Source organism: Mobula hypostoma, chromosome 7 (genome assembly GCF_963921235.1).
Source record: "Mobula hypostoma chromosome 7, sMobHyp1.1, whole genome shotgun sequence".
Classification (NCBI taxonomy): Eukaryota; Metazoa; Chordata; class Chondrichthyes; order Myliobatiformes; family Myliobatidae; genus Mobula; species Mobula hypostoma.
In genome coordinates this window covers 162,060,728-162,081,436 of record NC_086103.1, presented here as the reverse complement: position 1 = coordinate 162,081,436, position 20,709 = coordinate 162,060,728, and the positions used below count along the sequence as shown (strand labels likewise).

The window sequence follows — 20,709 nt, the reverse complement described above, 5'->3', positions numbered from 1 at the left end:
GAGGGCTATGTAGGAGGGAAGGGTTAGATTGATCTTAGAGTAGGTTAAAATGTTGTGGGACGTAGGGCCTGCACTGTGCTGTGGAGTTCTCTGTTCTATAGTCTTAAAATTTATTTTACCACTATAATTCACATGTGAGGACAGGTTTTGTAATGATTCATATTAAAGGAAAGCAATTACTGAAACCTTCTCCTTTCTCCACCATATAACCACTGCTTAACTCATATCCCACGAATTGTGTGAACAGCAGCCTGTTCATTGGAGAGGCTTCTGGAATAAAGAATGGGGAGAATTGTGAAAGAAACTTCATGTGGTCTATTAAAAATATTTGTGGTGATGTACACCATCTCATAGCGTGTTATTATCATCATGGTGTTTGAGTGGTTTAACTTCTGATTTGTGCATAGATTTATATTCAGCTTTTTCTGGATAAATCTACCATTAAATTAAACACCTGTTCATTACATTGAAAGTACTTTATATATGTATATATATATATATTTATACATAAAAATACAGATTAAGATTATTTTAAAACTTGAGGCTATTATTCAATATTCAATTGGGGTGGCACGGTTGTGTAGTGGTTAGCCTAATGCTATTACAGTGACTGTGACCCGGGGTTCAATTCCCACCTCTGCTTGTGCGGAACTTGTATCTTATCCCCGTGACTGCGTGGATTTCCTCCGGGTGGGCTCCAGTTTCCTCGCACAGTTCAAAGTCCAGTTGGTAGGTTAATTGGTCATTGTAAATGATCTTGTGATTAGGCTAGGATTGGATTGAGGATTTGCTGGGTGGCGTGGCTTGAAGGGCTGGAAGGTTGCCTATTCTGCACTGCATCTCAATAAATAAATAAATATTTGTTTTAATATACTGTATTTGTTAGACTGTATGCTTCATCATTGATTCACTATATTACAGCCAAAGCACTATCAAGACTCAAACCTTTATTGCTCCTATGAGTCAAACCTCAGTCCATATTTGATTCTCCAGCCTGTGAAAAGAGAGATTATAAGCCAGAAGCCATATGTTGTACTGTACCACAACTTTATCAGTGATTCGGAGGGAAAGAGGATAAAGGAGATTGCTGCTCCCTGGGTAAAGTTCATTTAAGCATCTTTCTTTTCTTTATGTTAAACATTAGTGACCTCCAATAAAGTGATGTGAACGTGGAATATATTAAAGCAGTATTAATAATTCTTGAGGTCTTTCTTTCATGTCTGCAGTCGAAAAAGTATATATGAATTCTCTGAGCATAAATAGACATAAATAAGTGTAGTTTTCTTTAACTTCTATGGCATACAATGTAAACTTTGTGTCAGGAATATTGTACCCAGCCAGTTAGTGGCCTTCCTCTCACTTCTCGGACTGCCAAACAGTGGCAGGTTTGTGCTTTAAACTCATACCTGTTAGATTACAGAAAATTCCAGAAATGGCCATAAATAAGGAATTGGAAGGAAGAGATGATAAGAATCGCCAAGCAGTGGTTCAAAGCAAATTGTTGGTGCTTGGGGTTGTGAAATCTCTGAATCCCTGGAATTCATCCTAGGGTCTTAAAAGAAGTGTCGAGTGCAATGGTTGATGTGTTGGTTTTAATTTTCAGAAATGTTCTAGAATTGCAAAAGATTCAATTTGATTAGACAACTGTGAATATAACCTCTTTACTCAAAAAGAAAGGCAACATGGTAAACTACAGGCCAGTTAGCTTGCCAAAATATTAAAGCCTGTAATTCAAGTCAATATAGCAAGGCAGTTGCTTAAGGTTGTCGCAGTTGGAGGTGGTAGTGGGGACAAGCTCCCACTAACTATTAAATGCTCCCAATGATATGCACCTCCAACAGCCTCTGACAACCAAATCCAGCTCCTGGCTTTCATGTGTGGCTTAGCTACCTAGCCTGGCAGAACTGTTCCTACTGACAGGAGAAAGGGCAAAGTTAGGTTACTGGAGCCTTAAAACTAGTAGGGCACGGCAGCCATGGTTGGCAGCTCATCTAGGAGAAGGAAAACTCTGCTCTCAAACATCTGCTGCCTTGTGGCTATACCCATTCATGGGGAAGGCTTTGAGAGCAAATCCTAAGGAAAAATCCAGAGATGGAGTCCCTAAGGCAGTCCGACATTGAGTTCAATGCTGACTGGCAACTCCTGCGATGACATTGGTACCAAACTGTATTGTTCTCTGCCTTCCCTTTGGATTCATCAGCTGCGTAGAGACAGGGAGCCTGCTACGTGGGCAACGGCTTGCTCTCCACATCATACCACCCTGGCTTGTGTACTGGCTTATGTGGACAACTAGGATGCAACATTCATAGTCAACCCTGGTCAAAGGAGGGCCTTCACACCAAGGCTCTTTGAAAATTCAAGGTACTCAGACAGACTCAGCATAGTTTATGAAATAAATCTCATTGGCCAAATTATTTGAGATCTTAAAAGAAGTAACAAGTATTATAATGTACTATACTTAATTTTCAAAAGTAGATGAATTATTGCAAAAAACAAGAAGCGATGATGTAGGAATTAGCATACTGGCACAGACGGAAGATTAGAGGGCAGCATGACTGGATCTGTATCTCATTGACAAAACCCAATGATTGAATAGTGCTGGGGCTTCAACTTTCAACAATTCATTAAAAATGACCAGGTTGAGGCACCTAAATATTGCTGATGGTACACAGATAGGAAAGCTATTTGAATTTTCAAAGAGCCTTGCGACATAGGCCCTACTTTGATCAGGGTCGATCATGGATGTTGCATCCTAGTTGTCTACACAGGCCAGTACACAAGACTACAGAGGGATATAGGTGGAATAATCTGGTAGGTGGTGGAGCATGACGTGGGAAAATGTGAGCAACGGACTAGACTTGCGTCTGTTGGTGTCCGGAATGTGAGCGGCAACTTAATGGAAACGTAAAATCCAGAGGGGTCTTAACAAGAAGAATGCGGATGGAAAGCTTCCTCTCATGAGACCATGTGGAACCACTGTTTTAAAAAATATAATTTGTTTAATTTTTTTAATGTGCCTTGAGTCAGAGGTGGATAGATTCTTTATTTTATTTCATTTAGTGATATAGTGCAGAGTAGGCTCTTCTGGCCCTTTGAGCCGTACAGCTCCAGCAACCCCCGACAAACCCAATTAACCCTAACCTAATCGTGGGACAATTTACACTGACTTATTAACCTACCCAGTAGGTTGGACTGGGGACTGTGGGGCTGTGGGAGGAAACCAAAGGACCCAGAGGAAAGCTATGCATTCCATGGGGGAGGACATACAGAGACTCCTTACAGAATGGCACCGGAATTGAACTCTGAACTCTGGAACACGTAGCATGGCACGAACTGCTACACTGCCGTGGACGGTGAAAGGCTGCTCGGGGTAGGTGTAGATGCAGAGCTGAGGTGACTGTCAGGTCAGCCTCAATCTCATTAACTGGTCTTCACATGCTTTTGATTCATCTGTTCCACACAATGTTAGACTGCACCAACTCGGGCGTTTATAGTGACAGCGCAGTGGACTCTATGTTCCATCAGATCTGGCTGGATTCCGAACAGATTATTTGGGATGAAAAGCCTCTATCTACCCAATGAACTGCACAGTCTCCTGCTATCAGTGTTTATAACTGAAACTAACTTGCTACCAACTCTTGCACTATGAAGAGATCCTTGGGGAAATATATTGATTCCCTTTCATTTTCAACACATTTTCAAATGTTATTATTAAAGACATCTTTAACAAATCTTCGGTCTTCACTAGCTTAATAGTTCAATGGTTCCACTTAATATCAGAGAATGGATACAATATACAACCTGAAATTCTTGTTCTTCACAGATCATTCCTCTTCTTTTGAGGATAATAGAAGTTTTAAAGTCACACTGTGACAGGAATAATTTCCAGTTGAGAACTATTTCTTCCCAAGGATTTCCAGAAAATGTCACCATGCAAAAATGTACTAAAAGTACACAATCAGTTCAATGGTGTCAGTTGTTTATGTGTGTTTAAGTAGTCTGAATTGTCTCATGATAATCAAGCCTTTGGTCTCTATTTCTGATCATCACTGTTTAATTATATGGAAAGTGTTTTCCAATATGCTGTTTCTTCGGGGTGGAGAAAAGTTTTTAGGTGTGGGGGGGATGGAACGTTTGCATATACATGTTAAAACAAATGGCAAGCATGAATTTTCTGGTAACTTTGAGTAGAAACTGTTAAGTGAATGTAGTAGGAATGATAGATTCTTTTCAGTTCATAAGTATTTTCACTCCCAAGCTGATATCCACTGCCAGCACATTGAACCCATGAACACTACCTCACTATTTTTTATTATTTCTGTCCTAGCACTATTTTATATATATATATACTTTCTCTAATTGATTTACCTTTTTCATATATATGTAATCAGAATCAGGTTTATTATCACCAACAAGTGTCATGAAACTTGTAAACCTAGCAGCAGCAGTTCAATGCAATACATGATGTAGAAAGAAAAGATAAGTAGGTAAATCAGTTACAGTAAGTGTATATACATATATGTATATTGGGTAGATTAAAAATAGTGCAAAAACAGAAATAATGTATTTTTTTAAAGTGAGGTAGTGTTCATGGGTTGAATGTCAATTTAGGAATTGTATGCATTGTACTGCTGACACTAAGTTAACAGATTTCAGGATATGTGCCGGTGATATTAAACCTAATTCTGATTCTGTTACTGATTTGGGCCCACCAGGAATTCCTGCTCTTTGAAAGCCTGAGCAGCTTGTGCAAAGGCCTTTTGTGACTTCTTTGCATTGGGTTCCAATTTGCATTATAAAACCTTGTTGTATTCCTATTTATGAATCCTTCAGCTGCCTACAGTGAGTCTTAGCTATATGTAGATCTAGTTAATCTGGCATTGATCCAATCCCGACAGAAGAATAATTCCTTTTGTTGCAATCCAGCCTCTCCAGCTCCCCGGCAATAGTTTCTTCATTTTAAGTTCAAAGTAAATTTATTGTCAAAATACATATATGTCACTAGATGCAGTTCTGAGATTCATTTTCATGTGGGCATTCATAGTGAAAAAAAGAAACACAATTAAAAATCCATAAAAGACTGCACCCAACAGGATGTACAAACAACTAATATGCAAAAGACAACAAACAATGAAAAATCAAAAATAAAGACAAAAAGGAAATAATAAATAAATAGATAGAGAAGAGTCCTTGAAAGTGAGTCCACAGGTTGTAAGAACAGTTCAGTGATGGGGTGAGTGAAGTTGAATGAAGTCATTCCCTTTGGTTCAAGAGCCTGATGGTTGAGGGGTAATAACTGTTCCTGAACTTGGTGGTGTGGGTCCTGAGGCTCCTGTACCTTCTTCCTGATGGCAACAGCGAGAAGAGAGCATGGACTGGATGGTGAGGGTCCTTGGTGACCGATGTTGCTTTCCTGCAACAGCGATCCATATAAATATGTTCAATGGTGGGGAGTGGGGGGTGGGGGGCTTTACAAGTAATGGACTGTGTTGTGTACTTAATATTTCAGTAGTATTTGAGTAATATTGTAAATATACAGTACTGTGCAAAAGTCTTGGGCACTTGTAAAAAGAATATTGTAAAGCAAAAGCGATGAAATGAAAAGTTCCTAAATATCAAAATATTACTATAAAAAGCAACAGTAAAAATCAAATCAATACTTGGTGTGACCATCCTTTTCCTTCAAAACTGCATCAGTTCTCTTAGGTACATTGTGGTGCGGTTTTTTAAGAAAATCGGCTGGTAGGTTATTCCAAGCATGTTGGAGAATTTGCCACAGTTCTTCTGCAGACTCTGGCTGCCTCACTTGTTTTGGTATCTCCAGTTAATCCCAGGCAGACTCGGTGATGATGAAATCAGGGCTCTGTGTAGGCCACACCATCAGAAACCATATAACTGTATTGTTTGTTTAAGCATTTGCTCGTTTAAATAATTCATTAAGGCTTACATGTAAAATAAATGAATTGCATACATTACGACGCTACCACGTGATACGTACATGCCTCACTTAAAGTAAAAGTCAAATATACACGAGTTATCTTCTGGCTCCCTTCTTTTTCTAACAATTAGTTTTTTCTATGTTTTGGAGTTGCAAAACATAACAGATTGGGCTGTATCTACTGCTTTTTGTAGGGTTTTCTGTTCCTGGGCATTGGTGTTTCCATACCAGGCTCTGATGCAGCCAGTCAATATACCCTCCACCACATATCTACAAAGGTTTGTCAAAGTTTCAGATGACATACTGAATCTTCACAAAGTTACCCTTTCCTTTGAAGCTGTGTGATCCAATTGTTTAAAAATAACAATAAAAACCTACAGCTCAGGAATTCTGCGATGAATGCAGTTACCTCACATATCTTTGCTATTTCTGCACGTTCATTCGGATGGGTTTATTTTCTCTGATGTAGGAGGAGCTGAATGATAACCATGTGTGGCTTGTCTCGCACTTACCACCAGCTGTTCCAGTTAGCATGAAAGCCAGCATTTCAGTTTAAGGTTTGGGATTCACTGCTAAAGATTAAAAATCACATTACCACCAGTGTCAAGAATATAGTCAAGGTCACAGAGTTAAAGAGCACTACAGCACAGAAACAGGCCCTTCAGCCCATCTTGTCCGTACCAGATGATTATTCTGCCTGGTCCCATCAACCAGCACCTGGGCCATGGCTCTCCATACCCCTCCTATCCATGTATTTATCCAAACTTCTCTTAAGTATTGAAATCAAACTTGCATCCTCCACTTCCACTGGTAGCTTGTTCCACACTCTCACCATTGTCTGAGTAAAAAGGATCTCCCTCATGCACCCCTTAAGCATTTCACCTTTCATCCTTAACCCACGACCTCTAGTTCTAGTCTCATCCAACTTCAGTGGAAAAAGCTTTCTTTCATTTACCCTATCTATACCCCTCATAATTTTGTATGCCTCTATCAAATCTCCCCTCATTCTCCTACACTCCAGGGAATGAAGTCCTAGCCTTTTCCTAATACAATGTAACTGGTATTTCCGCTTTATTCATGGACTGTGTACTTAATGGAAGCTTACTGCTGGCCTGCAGCCCCCATGATCACTTACTGCTCCCATCTCCTTACACTTTAGGGCCTCACAGTCGGAGCTGACGTCAACCACCAACATCCCACTGTCCCCCTGCCCCCCCATTGTGAGGTCTGGATGAAATCCTGGACTCCGCTGGAAAAAGCAAATTATCCCTTTCCTGTGACTGACTGAAGTATTATCAATCAAATGGCATTTTGAAATCAAACTCAACATCACACGTTGTTTGGCTGAGGAGCTGTTACTCGGTATTCAACCATGTAAATCATCCCCTTGCATCGATGGTGAAATACGTTACAGAGCGCAGCATGGCTCAGCCTATTTATAATACAGACACCACTGAGTAAATGATAAATGCTGACTGGAGCTTCCTGTTGAGACAACATCTGCTAATTGTAGTATGGGGGAGGGGTGCGCAAAACTAAAGTAAGCCACAGGAAGTAGAATGGGGGTGGGGTGGGGGGGGCTACTACGTAAGCCACAGCAAGTTGTAAAGTTCGTCAGTTCCATCATGGGTACTAGCCTCCGTAGTGTCCAAGACATCTTCAAGGAGCGATGCCTCAGAAATATGGCGTCCATCATTAAGGACTCCCGTCCAGCAGGACGTACCTTCTTCTCACTGTTAACCGTCAGGAGGGAGGTACAGAAGCCTGAAGACACAGACTCAGTGATCCAGGAACAGCTTCTTCCCCTCTGCCATCCCATTTCTGAATGGATATCGAATCATGAACATTACCTCACCTTTTTATTATTTCTGTTTTTGCGCTACTATTCTTAAGTTAACTACTTAACATACATATATAAACTGTAATTCATTTTTTTTTCTATATCTATCATGTATTGCATTGAACTGCTGCTGCTAAGTTAACAAATTTCACAACAAATGCCAGTGATAATAAAGCCGATTCTGATTCTGATAGGACATGGTGGCTGAATCCCAGATCATTACTGATTCTATCACTGAAGTATCTAAGGCATTGTGTCTAAAATAAAGATGAGCTTTATTTGTTACACGTACATCAACATGTACATTGAGATGTTTGTTTGCATCAAGTCAAATCAGTGAGGATTGTGCTGGGCAGCCTGCGAATGTACGCCAAGCTTCCAGCACCAACACAGCATGCCAACGACTCACTGACCCTAACTTGTACGTTATTGGACTGTGGGAGGAAACTGGAGCACCCAGAGGAAACCCACGTGGTCATGGGGAGAACGTACAAACTCCTTACAGGGAGAGACAGGAACAGAGATCACTGAAGCAGTAACTGTGTCACTTTTTCTGACTCTTTTATGAAACAAGTGTTTTTTTTACTAAAGAAAGGTTTTTGCTAATCTGCCACTGCCGCCCTATAATCAAGATCCATGCTGATTCCCTGTAAAATGTCCGTATCTAGGGAGCCATCTCACAGTGAATCTGAACGTCAATGGTGAATTTCCCCGTTACCTCCAATGCACCAACACCAGAAATGGCTGTCTGAGGAGAAAGCCATCTGTAGGGCAAAATCCCAAACTTGGCAATGAGCTCATGATCTACTGGGCACCTGTATACAGTAAAATCATCTGAGCACTGGAGAAGTACCATTGACACTGTCCCTGCTAAATCCGCTTTGGCAAGGGAAATGAACCAACGTCACCATCCTCTCTCAAGTCACCTTCTAGACCACTGCATTTATGAGCATCCTCAACTCAATCTGATGTGCAGGCTACATTATCCTGCATCCAAAATGAGCTTCCTGAGGGAGGTTCCATGGGATAGACAAGATAGAGCCATAGAGCCAATGGGCCCTTTAGTCCAACTAGTCTATGCTGATCAAGATTCTTATCTAGGCCAGTCCCATTTGCTGGTGTTTTGCCTATACTCCTTTATGGCAGATCAAACTAAGCAGGGGAGAGGGAATGGTGGAGTTGGGAGACAGAAGTAGGTAGATGGAGGGAGATAAATTAATATAATTTATTATAAATAGATATGAATATAATCGGATAAATAAATAGCAGATAAATACATTCCAAAGATGAAGAACTATGAGGCAACCATGACTGACCAGGGAAGTGAAAGGCAGCATAAAAGCAAAAGAGAGGGCATATAATAGAGCAAAAATTAGTGGGAAGATAGAGGATTGGGAAGCTTTTAAAACCAACAGAAAGCAACTAAAAAGCCATAAAGAGAGAATTAGAATTATATTTAATATCACCGGAATATGTCATGAAATTTGTTATCTTTACAGCAGCAGTACAATGTAATATGTGTTGGCGTGTGGCCAGGTGGTTAAGACGTCAGTCTAGTGATCTGAAGGTCGCTAGTTCGAGCCTCAGCTGAGGCAATGTGTTGTGTCCTTGAGCAAGGTACTTAATCACACATTGCTCTGTGACAAAACCGGTGCCAAGCTATATGCATCCTAATGCCCTTCCCTTGGACAACATCGGTGGTGTGGAGAGGGGAGACTTGCAGCATGGGCAACTGCTGGTCTTCCATACAACCTTGCCCAGGCCTGCGCCCTGAAAACCTCCCAAGGCACAAATCCATGGTCTCACAAGACTAACAGGTGCCAATAACAATGTAATATATGATAGAGAAAAAACTGAGTTATTCCAAGTATATTAAATAGTTCAGTTAAAATAAATAGTGCAAAAGAACAGAAATAAAAAAGTAGTGAGTTAGTGTTCATGGGTTCAATGTCCATTCAGAAATTGGATGGCAGAGGGGAAGAAGCTGTTCCTGAAAAGATGAAATATGAAGGTAAACTAGCTAACAATATAAAAGAGTATATTGAGAGTTTATTAAGAGTAAAAGAGAGACGAGAATGGATATCGGACCATTGGAAAATGATGCTGAAGAGGTAGTAATGGGGTACAAAGAAATGGCAGGCGATCTGCATCAGTCTTCACTGTAGAAGACACTAACAGAATTGCAGACATTTGAGACCTTCAGGGCACAGAATTGAGTGTTTTTATTACTAAGGAGAAGGTGCTTGGGAAGCTGAAAAGCCTGAAAGTAGATACATCACCTGGACCAGTTGGACTACACCCCAGGGTTCTGGAAGAGATGGCTGAAGAAATTCTAGAGGCATTAGTAATGATCTTTCAAGAATCACTAGATTCTGGAATGGTTCCTAAGGCCTGGAAAATTGCAAATGTCACTTCACTCTTTAAGAAGAGAGGGAAACAGAAGAAAGGAAATTATAGGCAAGTTAGCCTGACTTCAGTGTTGGAAACATCTTGAAGTCTATTATTAAGGAGGAGATTTCAAGGTACAAGGAGGTGCATGATAAAATCGGCCAAAGTCAGCATGGTTTTCTAAAGGGGAAATCTTGCCTGACAAATCTGTTGGAATTCTTTGAGGAGATAACAGGCAGGATAGACAAAGGAGAGTCGGTGGATTTTCAGAAGGCCTTTGACAAGGTGCCACACATGAGGCTGCTTAACAAGATAAGAGCCCGTGGTATTACAGGAAAGGTACTAGCATAGATAGGAAGCTAGCTGACTGGCAAGAGGCAGCAGCCAGCCAGAAAAGGTCCCCTTTATTCCCATTCTTTGCTTCTATCCTGCCATTTATTTATCTGCTTATATTTATATCTATGTATCTAGAAGGAATAAAGATGTGGATTATTTTCTAAATGGGGAGAAAATGCAAAAAACAGAGATGTAAAGGGACTTGGGAGATCCTTGTGCAGGATTCCCTAAAGATTAACTTGCAGGTTGAGTTGGTGGTGAGGAAGGCAAATGCAATGTTAGCATTCATTTTGAGACGATTAGAATACACTAGCAAGGATGTAATGCTAAAGCTTTATAAGGCATTGGTCAGACCGCACTTGGAGTATTGTGAGCAGTTTTGGGCCCCTTATATAGGAAAAGATGTGCTGGCATTGAAGAGAATCACAAGAATTATCCCAGGAACGAAAGAGTTAACATATTTGATGGCTCTGGGCCTGTACTTGCTGGATTTGAGAAGAATGGGGGAGGGGTGGGAGATCTCATTAAAGGTTTCCTGCTTACACATTTGCAATTGTTTTGAAGTTATTCTGTCGAGGTTATGCATACTATCCTGTCAATGCTAGCTACCAGTAGCAAAGCCCTCCAGAGGTCTGCATCAGGGCAGGTGGCAAACTTGAGCTGGTAAAACTGCATTCTGCAGCTACTAAGGAAGGTCCTGGTTGAACTCCTGGGGCTTGACACACCTGTCAGCAGTGGAGGCACATCTGTTATGTTTGCTGCTGATGTCAGTGGCAATGGATTGCAGAAAGGATATCTGTGAGCTTCATTGTGCACTCTGCCAACCTGCTTTTATTTGGTGTTTGTCCAAAATCAGCTGGTTAGCACTTTAATCCCTAACTTTTCCCAGCATTAAATTGTGCAAAGGGACGCTTCCCCCCACAACTCCCGCCCAGACACCACACCTGCATCTGCACCACCATATTTGGAAGTGCATTTTCAAGCAGTGATTAGTCATTGCGAGTTGAGGAATTTCTTGGTGGCTCTCCAAAACATGCTTTTTGCCAATCCTTTCACACCTCCTTTGCCTTTAGAAGTGGCGTATCAGACAGCAGCTTTCAGTCCCATTTACTGTACTTCTGTCAGTTTTCTCTCTGTTGCCTCGGGGCTGAAGAGTGGCTGCTTTTTTGAATTAACTTTCCTCAGTGCAGGATCCTCTGACATTGGGTTCAAACTTGTTTTTGCCTCTTTGCACTATACCTCTCGGCTCTTTGTGTTGGGCATGTGGTCAAGTGGTTAAGGCGCTTGTCTAGTGATCTCAAGTTCGCTGGTTCGAGCCTCAGTTGTGGCAGCGTGTTTGTGTCCTTGAGTAAGGCACTTAACCACACATTGCTCTAGTGTCTGTGTGAGGAGTGGTGCCCCACACAGACTTCCAGTCTGCGCCTTGTAAGGCATGAAAATGCCTGACGCAGGCCTCTCATGGTCTGAGTGGACGTTCCCTTCTCAGGTCATAGGGTCATACAGAACTGCAGCACAGGAAAAGGCCCTTTGGCCCATCTGATCTCTGCTGGTCTGGTTTTCTGCCTAGTCCCATCTACCTACACCTGAACCACGTGAGGTGGTCCCCTGTAGCTCAAAGACTGGAATAGTCAGTGCACATTTTGATCATGAAGCAGGTTGAGTTTCAGATTCAGACTCATTTATTTATCACACGTATTTGGTGAAATGTATTATTTGCATTAACAACCAACTTACCTAGGGGCAGCTCACAAGTGTCGCCACACATTCCAGCCCTGACGTAGCATGCCCACCTTGAGTTGGCCAGGAAAGTGCAGCATTAAGAAGTCGCTGCACAACAAGGCAAAGTGGGAATTGAAAAATGGTGAGGAAAGGGTTCCGTTCTCCACAATGGACATCATAACCATTTGCACATTAGACGACTTCTGGCAAGAAGAGTGCCCTGGCAGTCAAAGGGAAAATCTGTTGCTGGTAACCACAAAGCAAACAAAACATTGTTTTCATAGCTGTTCTATCATAAACCCACAAATAATAGAACAACTATGTACACCAAAGCTAAATAGAAAATCATTCCATTTAGTGTGACATCTGCCAACTCGCTGTGGTGTGTTGGTTGCCAATTTTCCGTGTAAAACTCCAACAACAGAAACTTTCACGATTATTTTCCTGTTGAGGAAGAGCCAGTGATGTATGGGATCTTGGTATATTAATGACATTACACATTACTCAAAAGAATTCAGACATGTTTCTGCCTGTTGTATTTCATTATCAAGACCTAATATGTAAAGTAGAAAGGGCCCCGCATAACAGCATGTTAACCCGTGTGAAGCTGACGCTTTTTGACTTTAGATTCCAGTAGGTATCAATCACAGTTACACATCCAACTCTTACAACATAGGAGAGCTAATAATCTGGACAGTGGTTCTACTGCAGGGGTGAAAGAATATAGGGCGTTTAGAGAAATCAGGTTAAAATTTTCAGATCAAAGCAATCCCTGACAAGGTTCAAACACAGCAAGCAGGGGAGCCAGAGAGCATCGTTGCAGATTAGGAGAGGAGCGGAATTGAACTGAATGAGAAATATTCCCTAGTGAAAGTGCAAAGTCAACCCGGAAAGAATTAAAATTCGGAAAATGGGAGATTAGCTCGGGGAGGGGCACCTTTCTAAAATGGCAGCTTGGGCTGCTGGGCCTGCTGTATGACTCTGTGACTCCAATGTAAAATGTAAAACTACTGTGCAAAAAATGCTGTCCATATTTCACAAGTAAGCAGTGAACATTTTTTCACCTTTATCTTATAATATTTTAGTACAACCAAAGAATGGAGAGTGGCTGGAATAAATTGTTCCTAATGGATCATGTATGTACAGCAGTATTCCCAGCCTCCTTTATTTTTGGCTCTATATTGACATTTGGAATCTATTAAGTGGATGGTGAAATATCTTCTCCCATTTCAAGAACCTCCCATCGGAGGTTAGGTGGTGTAATAGGGTTGGCATGAATCCAATTGATGTCGGAAATGTTCCTTCCTCTGTTGGCTGCTTTGGGCAGCAGGAAACATGTTTTTATGCCATCAACCTAGTTCCCAGTCAGTGAGGTAAGGAGAAGTTTACCACACAACAATGTTAAAGCAGCAAGCTTATTCACTTGCTCTAAGAATGGTTACGTTTGGGAAATGGATAAAGCTCGTGAAAGGCAGATCAAACCGAGAGAACTTTGTCCTAAATTAGCCTTATCTGGGAATAAGTGCCACAGTCAACAAAATTCCTTTCACCAAAGTGACATTCCTTTAACTGTGAGTGGGCTTGAACTACCATCACTGTGAATCTCCTGTCCCAGATGAGAATGGCTGCATGTCACAGAATCACACAATACATTCTGTTCCAGTGCAGTTGGACAAAGCTGTAACCACTGTCTGTAATGTCTGGGCACACACATAGGTCATGTCTGAACTAATTTTCCAAATAACTTAACTCAACACTGTATTCAATTCCTACCACCAGTTCTGCCTCAAAACTACTGTTAGTCCACAGCACGTTTAAAGCATCCTCCAGTCAATTGTCTTCCTGGCCCTCTATTTCCAATTATTGCAGCATTCCAGATAAACAGAATTTATCTGTCACACGTACATCAAAGCACGCAGTGAGATACGCCACTTGCATCAAATGCAATTAGCAAGGATCACGCCTCACTTCCAGTGCCCACAACTCACTTACCTTAACTGTCCGTCTTTGGAATGTGGGAGGAAACTGGAGCACCCGGAGGAAACCAACATGGTTGCAGGGAGAACGTCCAAACTCCTTACAGTCAGCAGTGGGAATCAAACCCAGATCTCATAGCTGGTGCTGTAAAGCATTGCACTATTAACTATGCGATGGTAACGTGCTGTACCGAGTTTGAGCAAGTGGACCTACCCCCTCTGTAAGTTCCTATGATTAATAAATTATAATTCATTTACCATATGGCATTTTTTAACTCAGCCATTGTTGGTTCCTGGAGATGCTCATTTGTTCTGGCTTCTTCTTCCTTCCTTTCCAATCCTGATGTAGGGTCTCTGCCCAAAACGTTGACTGTTTATTCCCCTCCATTGATGCTGCCTGGCCTGCCGAGTTTCTCCAGTATTTTGTGTGTGTTGCTCTGGATTTCCAGCATCTGCAGAATCTCTTGTGTTTATGATCAACTTAATAAGTTTGCTTTGGTGGATGAAAGGTCAGCATTTCTCAGCCTCTCTTTCGGGCTTCATAAATAAAGACAGGGAGGTCAAGGACCTGAGGAGGCAGGAGGGCAGTACGAAGCAGCAGAGAGACAGTGATGGGGCAGCAGGAGAGTTTATAAGGCAAAGAGCTGTGCAGCGAGTGGAGTAGGAAGAACTAAGGCTCGTGACTTGATGTGATTAGTTACATAAGTATCTATAAGTATCTGGATGCGTGAAATTAAATTAATGTGTTAGTCATGAACGTTTTCGATTGTAAAGCTGGTGCTCCCTGCAAAAGCCAAACTTTTGAAAATCTTGAAACTTTCAATCTTACAGACACACTTTCAAAGATTAGCTTTATTTGTCACATGTACAATACATTGAAACATTGAAACATGCAATGAAATGCATCATTTGCATCACATCAAATCAACAAAGATTGTGCTGGTGGCAGTCTGCAAGTGTCGCCGTGTTTCTGGCAGCATTATAGCATGAACACTGGCATTGTGTAGTGATTGCACTAACCACCATGATCAAAGGCATTGTAAAGTGATTGCACTAACCACCATGTTCAATGACATTGTAAAGTGATTGCACTAACCACCATGATCACTGGCATTGTGTAGTGATTGCACTAACCACCATGATCAAAGGCATTGTAAAGTGATTGAACTAACCACCATGCTGCCCAAGGACTCTTTGCAACTCAATTTCTCAATATTTTGTTTCCTTGGACAGTTTGTCCTCTTTTGCGCATTGTTTGTTTGTCAACCCTTGTGTAGTTTTCCATAATTCTATTGTATTTCTTTTTTTTCAAGTAAATGACTGCAAGAAAATAAATTACAAGGTAATATATAGTAACATATTCGCACTTTGATAATACATTTAATTTGAACTTTGAAATCCGGATGGCCTATTTCCCTCTGTTGACACTCTTTAACTTACTGGGTTTCTGCTTTGGTTTTTAGGTTCCCAGAGACTACAACATTTCCCTTTCTTTGTTCCCGATTGGGAATTGGCTCTGTTAAGTAGTCAGGAGTGAAATCACTAAATTCACCCAGTCACTCTGAGGGAAATAGTTCTTTTTCTCTGAATTAGTTCTAGAATGAAATTTAATTTCATTTGTAATTTTAAAGTAGAGATACACATAACAAAGTAATAATAGGCAGAAGTGAAAACAAAACAATCAAAGTTCAAAGTTTAAATAAAATTATTATCACTAAAAAAAGGCATCCGTTAGTCTTGCGAGACCATGGATTTGCGCCTGGAAAGTCTTCACTCTCCAGGGCGCAGGCCTGGGCAAGGTTGTATGGGAGACCAGCAGTTGCCCATGCTGCAAGTCTCCCCTCTCCACGACACCAATGTTGTCCAAGAGAAGGGCACTAGGACCCATACAGCTTGGCACCAGTGTCATGGCAGAGCAATGTGTGGTTAAGTGCCTTGCTCAAGGACACAACACATTACCTCGGCTGGGGCTCGAACTCACAACCTTCAGGTCACTAGTCCAGTGCCTTGGCCACGTGCCCAGACTATAATTTGATAAATTATTATCAAAGTACATATATATCACCAGATACTACTCTGAGATCATTTTATTGCAGGCATTCACAATAGAACAAAGAAATACAATAGAATAAATGAAAAACAATGGTGTTAGAAATGATGTCTTTGGACCTTCCTGACTGGACATGTGTGCCCTTATAGCCATGGGTTGCAAGATGTGCATTAAGATTGGATTCTGAGTAAGCGGAGTCCGAGTCTTCAATGAAGCATGGTATTTTCTCACACTGTGCCCTGAACTGGCATGACTTGCACATTCTCCTTCCAAAGCAAACAATCTGCATACTTTAAATATGAAGTTAAATACAATCCAGCAGAAGTTTATTTTTTCAAATGTGCTGAGTTCAGAGCCAACATATTTTTGTCGATAATGGTATTAGCATTTTTTAAAATCCATATACGAATCCTATACATAATCTGCAAGTAAAAATAAACAAGGTTTGCTTGGTATTGTGCATCGCCTGAAATGGTAATGAGCTGCAGTAACATTTTCCATTCCATCCTTGTTTTTGATGAGCTTGTCGCTCCAGCCTACCATCCTTGTGTGATAGGGTACATTTGGAGTATATTCAGTGTACGTGGAGTGGAGTTCAGGTGAATTGCATTTATTTTCCACTACATCTGAAAGCTTCTAAAAACAGTGAAGAGGATTGCAATATAAAATAGAGAAATGTAGGCAGGTTATTGAATGGACAGACAAGATAAGTAAAAATATTATTTTTAGACAATCGAGGCAATGGAAGTCCACCAGAATCATTAAAGGTTCTTCAGTCCAATGTAATTGGGACTGTGGTCAGCCCAGTGGCAAAGCTGGTCGAGCTCTTACACCCAGCTCCATAGACCGGGGTTCAATTGTAACCCCTGGTGTTTCTCTGTGTGGAGTTGGCACTGTTCGCTGTGACTATGTGGGGATTTCTTACAGGGGCTCGGGTTTCCTCCCACCTCCATTACAAATTGTGTGTGCAGCTGAGTGGTGGAGTCTGGGGGACTCTTCACATCCTCTTCACATCTACTTTCGATAGGGTTTTCAATACTCAGTTAGTTTCAATAAGATCCCCCTTTATTCTTCTAAATTCCAGTGAATGGAGCGACATGTGCAATTTTCCAGTCCTCTGGAACCATGCCAGAATCTATTGATTCTTGCAAGATCATTACTAATGCATCCACAATCCCTTCAAGTACCTCTATTAGAACCATAGGGTGTGGTTCATCAGGTCCAGGTGAATTATGTACCTTCAGGCCTTTCCTAAACTTCTGACTAATTTTTGTTATATTTTATGCCCTCTCTTTTGTTTTTATGTTGGCTTTGACTTCTCTTGTCAGCTACAGTTATGTCAACCTGGCTTTAGAATACTTCCTCTTCTTAGGGATATATCTATCCTGCACCTTCTGAATTTCTCCCAGAAACTCCAGCCACTGCTGCTCTGCCATCATCTCTGCTGGTGTCCCCTTCCAATCAATTTTGGCCAGCTTCTCTCTCATACCTCTATAATTCCCTTTACTCCATTGTATTACGGACATATCTGAATTTTGCTTCTCCCTCTCAAACTGCAGGATGAATTCTATCATATTTTGATCACTGTTTCCTAGGGGTTTCTTTGCCTTAAGCTCCCTAAACATATCCGGTTCATTCCCCACACCCTATCCAGAATTGCTCATCACTGAGTGGGCTCAACCACAAGTTGCTCCAAAAAGCCATCTTGGAGGCATTCCACAAATTCTCTCGGGATCAAGCATCAACCTGATTTTCCCAATCTTTCTACATATTGAAATCCCCCATAATTAATGTAACATTGCTTTCTTGACATGCTTTTGCTATCTCCCCATGCTGGCTCCTGCTCGGACGTCTGTAAACAACTCCCATCAGGGTCTTCTTACATTTGCAGTTTCTTAACTCTACCTACAAGGATTCTACATCTTCCGATCCTATGTCACCTCTTTCTAAAGGTTTAATTTCATTATTTTTTTTACCAGCAGAGGCACTCCTCCTCCTCCACCTACCTGCCTGTCCTTTCGATTGATTGTGAATCCTTAGACATTAAGCTCCCAACTACAATCACCTTTCAGCATGGCTCCGTGATTCCCCCAACGTCATACCTGCCTATCCCTAACTGCACTACAAGATTGTCTACCTTATTCTGTACACTGCGTGCATTCAAGTAACACCTTCAGTCCTGCATTTTCCCCCTTTTACACCGCTACCCATTCCACTGAATGCAATTTTGCCTTATCATCCACCTGATAGACTCCCTATACACTACCTCTGCTTCTAAACCAACATCCCTATCTTCAGCCCTATAACTCCTGTTCCCATCCTCCTGCCGCATTAGCTCAAACCCTTCCCAACAGCTCTAGCAAACTTGCCCGCAAGGATATTGGGCTCCTCGAGTTTAGATGTCGCCTGTCTCTTTTGTACAGGTCATATCTTCCCCAGAAAAGATCCCAGTGTTCTATACATCTGAAACAATTCTAATGCATTCATCTGCCAAATCATCCTATTCTTGCCCTCAATGGCGTGTAGCACAGTAGCAATCCAGAGATTGCTACCCTGAAGGTCCTGTTTTTCAGCTTGACTTGACTTGAATTATTTCTTTATCTTCCCTATCGGATGAGCTCACTCTTTTAGTCTGCTCTCATTCAGATAATGCCGAGGAAATGAGACCTAGGGCAGTCAAATGGGTGAATCACAAAAGGCCACTCTGACACATCTGCTCACTGTCTGTTACTGTGTATAAAAGTGCACCACACCCAGCTTTTTCGAAGTTGGAAAACTGTACTTGGCACAAATAAGAAGACTTAGAAAATATAAAAGTTCCTTCCAGTGATGCCTGGTGTTCAATTCTCCTCCAGGTACTGTAGAAATATTCAATGTGGTCAAGTATTCCATAAACACAATTCACTATTGACAAATAGTTCCAGGTTAATGATGCACATTTTGTGATGGCACAGATTTAAGGGTCAAAGGGCATGTCCTGAGCTGTGCTGTCCTAAGTTCTAACAGTGAGTAAACCGAAAAATTCTCTCCTTCCAAAATGAAACAATAGACAAATGGGGAACTTTAACTCAGCTAATAAACAGATACATTTTCTGTGACGTGTTCAATGGGGCAACAACTTTGCAATGTTTAAGGTAATCTTGCATATTTTGCAGTTTTGCGATGTACTTGCTGGTTGAAACAACACAGAAACATTGACACTGCTTTCTCGGTTCAACAGTTGCAGAGGTCAGTGGTGGCCTCAGGAGAGAAGCAAACTGCGGTGGAATATCGGATCAGTAAGAGGTAATAATATTGTGTCTGCCAGTGGGATTCTGTGGCTTTCCAATAGCATGTCTAATCCTCACTTCAGAATTAGAAGCACTGACTTACTTTGGAAAATATGTTGTTTCGTGGCAGCAGTACTGAGCAAGACATAAAAATTACCCCATGTTATGATTAAAAATATATACATATTTGTGCAAAAGAGAAATAGGGAAGTAATGTGTATGGTCTCGTGGGTTATTCCGAAATCTGATGGCGGAGGGGAAGAAGCTGTTTCTAGAAGTTTGAGTGTGGGCCTTCAGGTTCCTCGACCGCCTTCTGGATGGTAGTAATAAGAAGGGGGCATGTCCTGGGTGGTGGAGGTCCTTAATAATGAGTCCTGAAGACAGGCCTCGCCCTGAAACGTCGAATGTTTATTCATTTCCATAGATGCTGTCTGACCTGCTGAGTACCTCCAGAATAATGGTCTCCTTAATAATGGGTGTCACCCTCTCCAGGCACCAGCCTTTGAAGACATCTTCAACAGTGGGGACACCACTCATCTATACATTCATCTGTATCCCTCTAACTTCGGTTATCCTCTCACCCCTCTCTGCTTTGCACAGGGATCGCTCCCTCCGTGATCCCTGGAACTATTCCATTCCACGAATCATTTGTCCCTCCTGGCTCTTATCCCTCGAACTGACCTGCCCATTCACCTCCTCCTTCATTTTTTCAGGGCCCCAAGCAGTCCTATCAGGGAGGCAACACTTCACCTGCAAATCTGCTGGGGTTGTCTATTGTGTCCGGTGCTCCCAATGCAGCCTCCTCTACATTGGTGCAGCCCGTTATAAATTGGGGGACTGCTTCGTCGAGCACCTCCGCTCCATCCGCCAAAAGTGATAGCCAAACATTTTAATTCCGATTCCCATATCTGTTCTGATGTGTCGGTCCATGACCTCTTTTTGTGCCACGATGAGCCTACTCTCCATGTGGAGGAGCAACACCGTATGTTCCATCTGGGTAGCTTCCAACCTGATGGCATGAATATCGATTTCTCCATCCAGTAAAAAAATTTTCTCTCCCCTCCCCTCTTCTATTCCACACTTCTTCTCACCTGCCTATCATCACCCCCTGGATCCCCTCCTCCTCCTCTCCCCTCACCTTTCTATTCTGGTGTTTCTCCCCTTCCTTTCCAGTCCTGATGAAGGGTCTCAGC

The 20,709-nt window shown here is 41.7% G+C and overlaps 1 protein-coding gene across 2 annotated transcripts in view; it reads left to right on the top strand.

Moving 5' to 3' along the window:
* The window catches only part of p4ha3 (prolyl 4-hydroxylase, alpha polypeptide III), a 77,915-nt gene that overhangs the window by 18,898 nt on the left and 38,308 nt on the right, over nucleotides 1-20,709 (top strand). The window contains exons 7-8 of one of the 2 annotated variants that reach the window (XM_063052924.1): nucleotides 922-1,098; nucleotides 19,468-19,532. In XM_063052924.1, the coding sequence (XP_062908994.1) occupies nucleotides 922-1,098; nucleotides 19,468-19,532 (242 nt within the window). The remainder of the gene's footprint in view (nucleotides 1-921; nucleotides 1,099-19,467; nucleotides 19,533-20,709) is intronic. The other variant, XM_063052925.1, reaches the window with a different exon arrangement.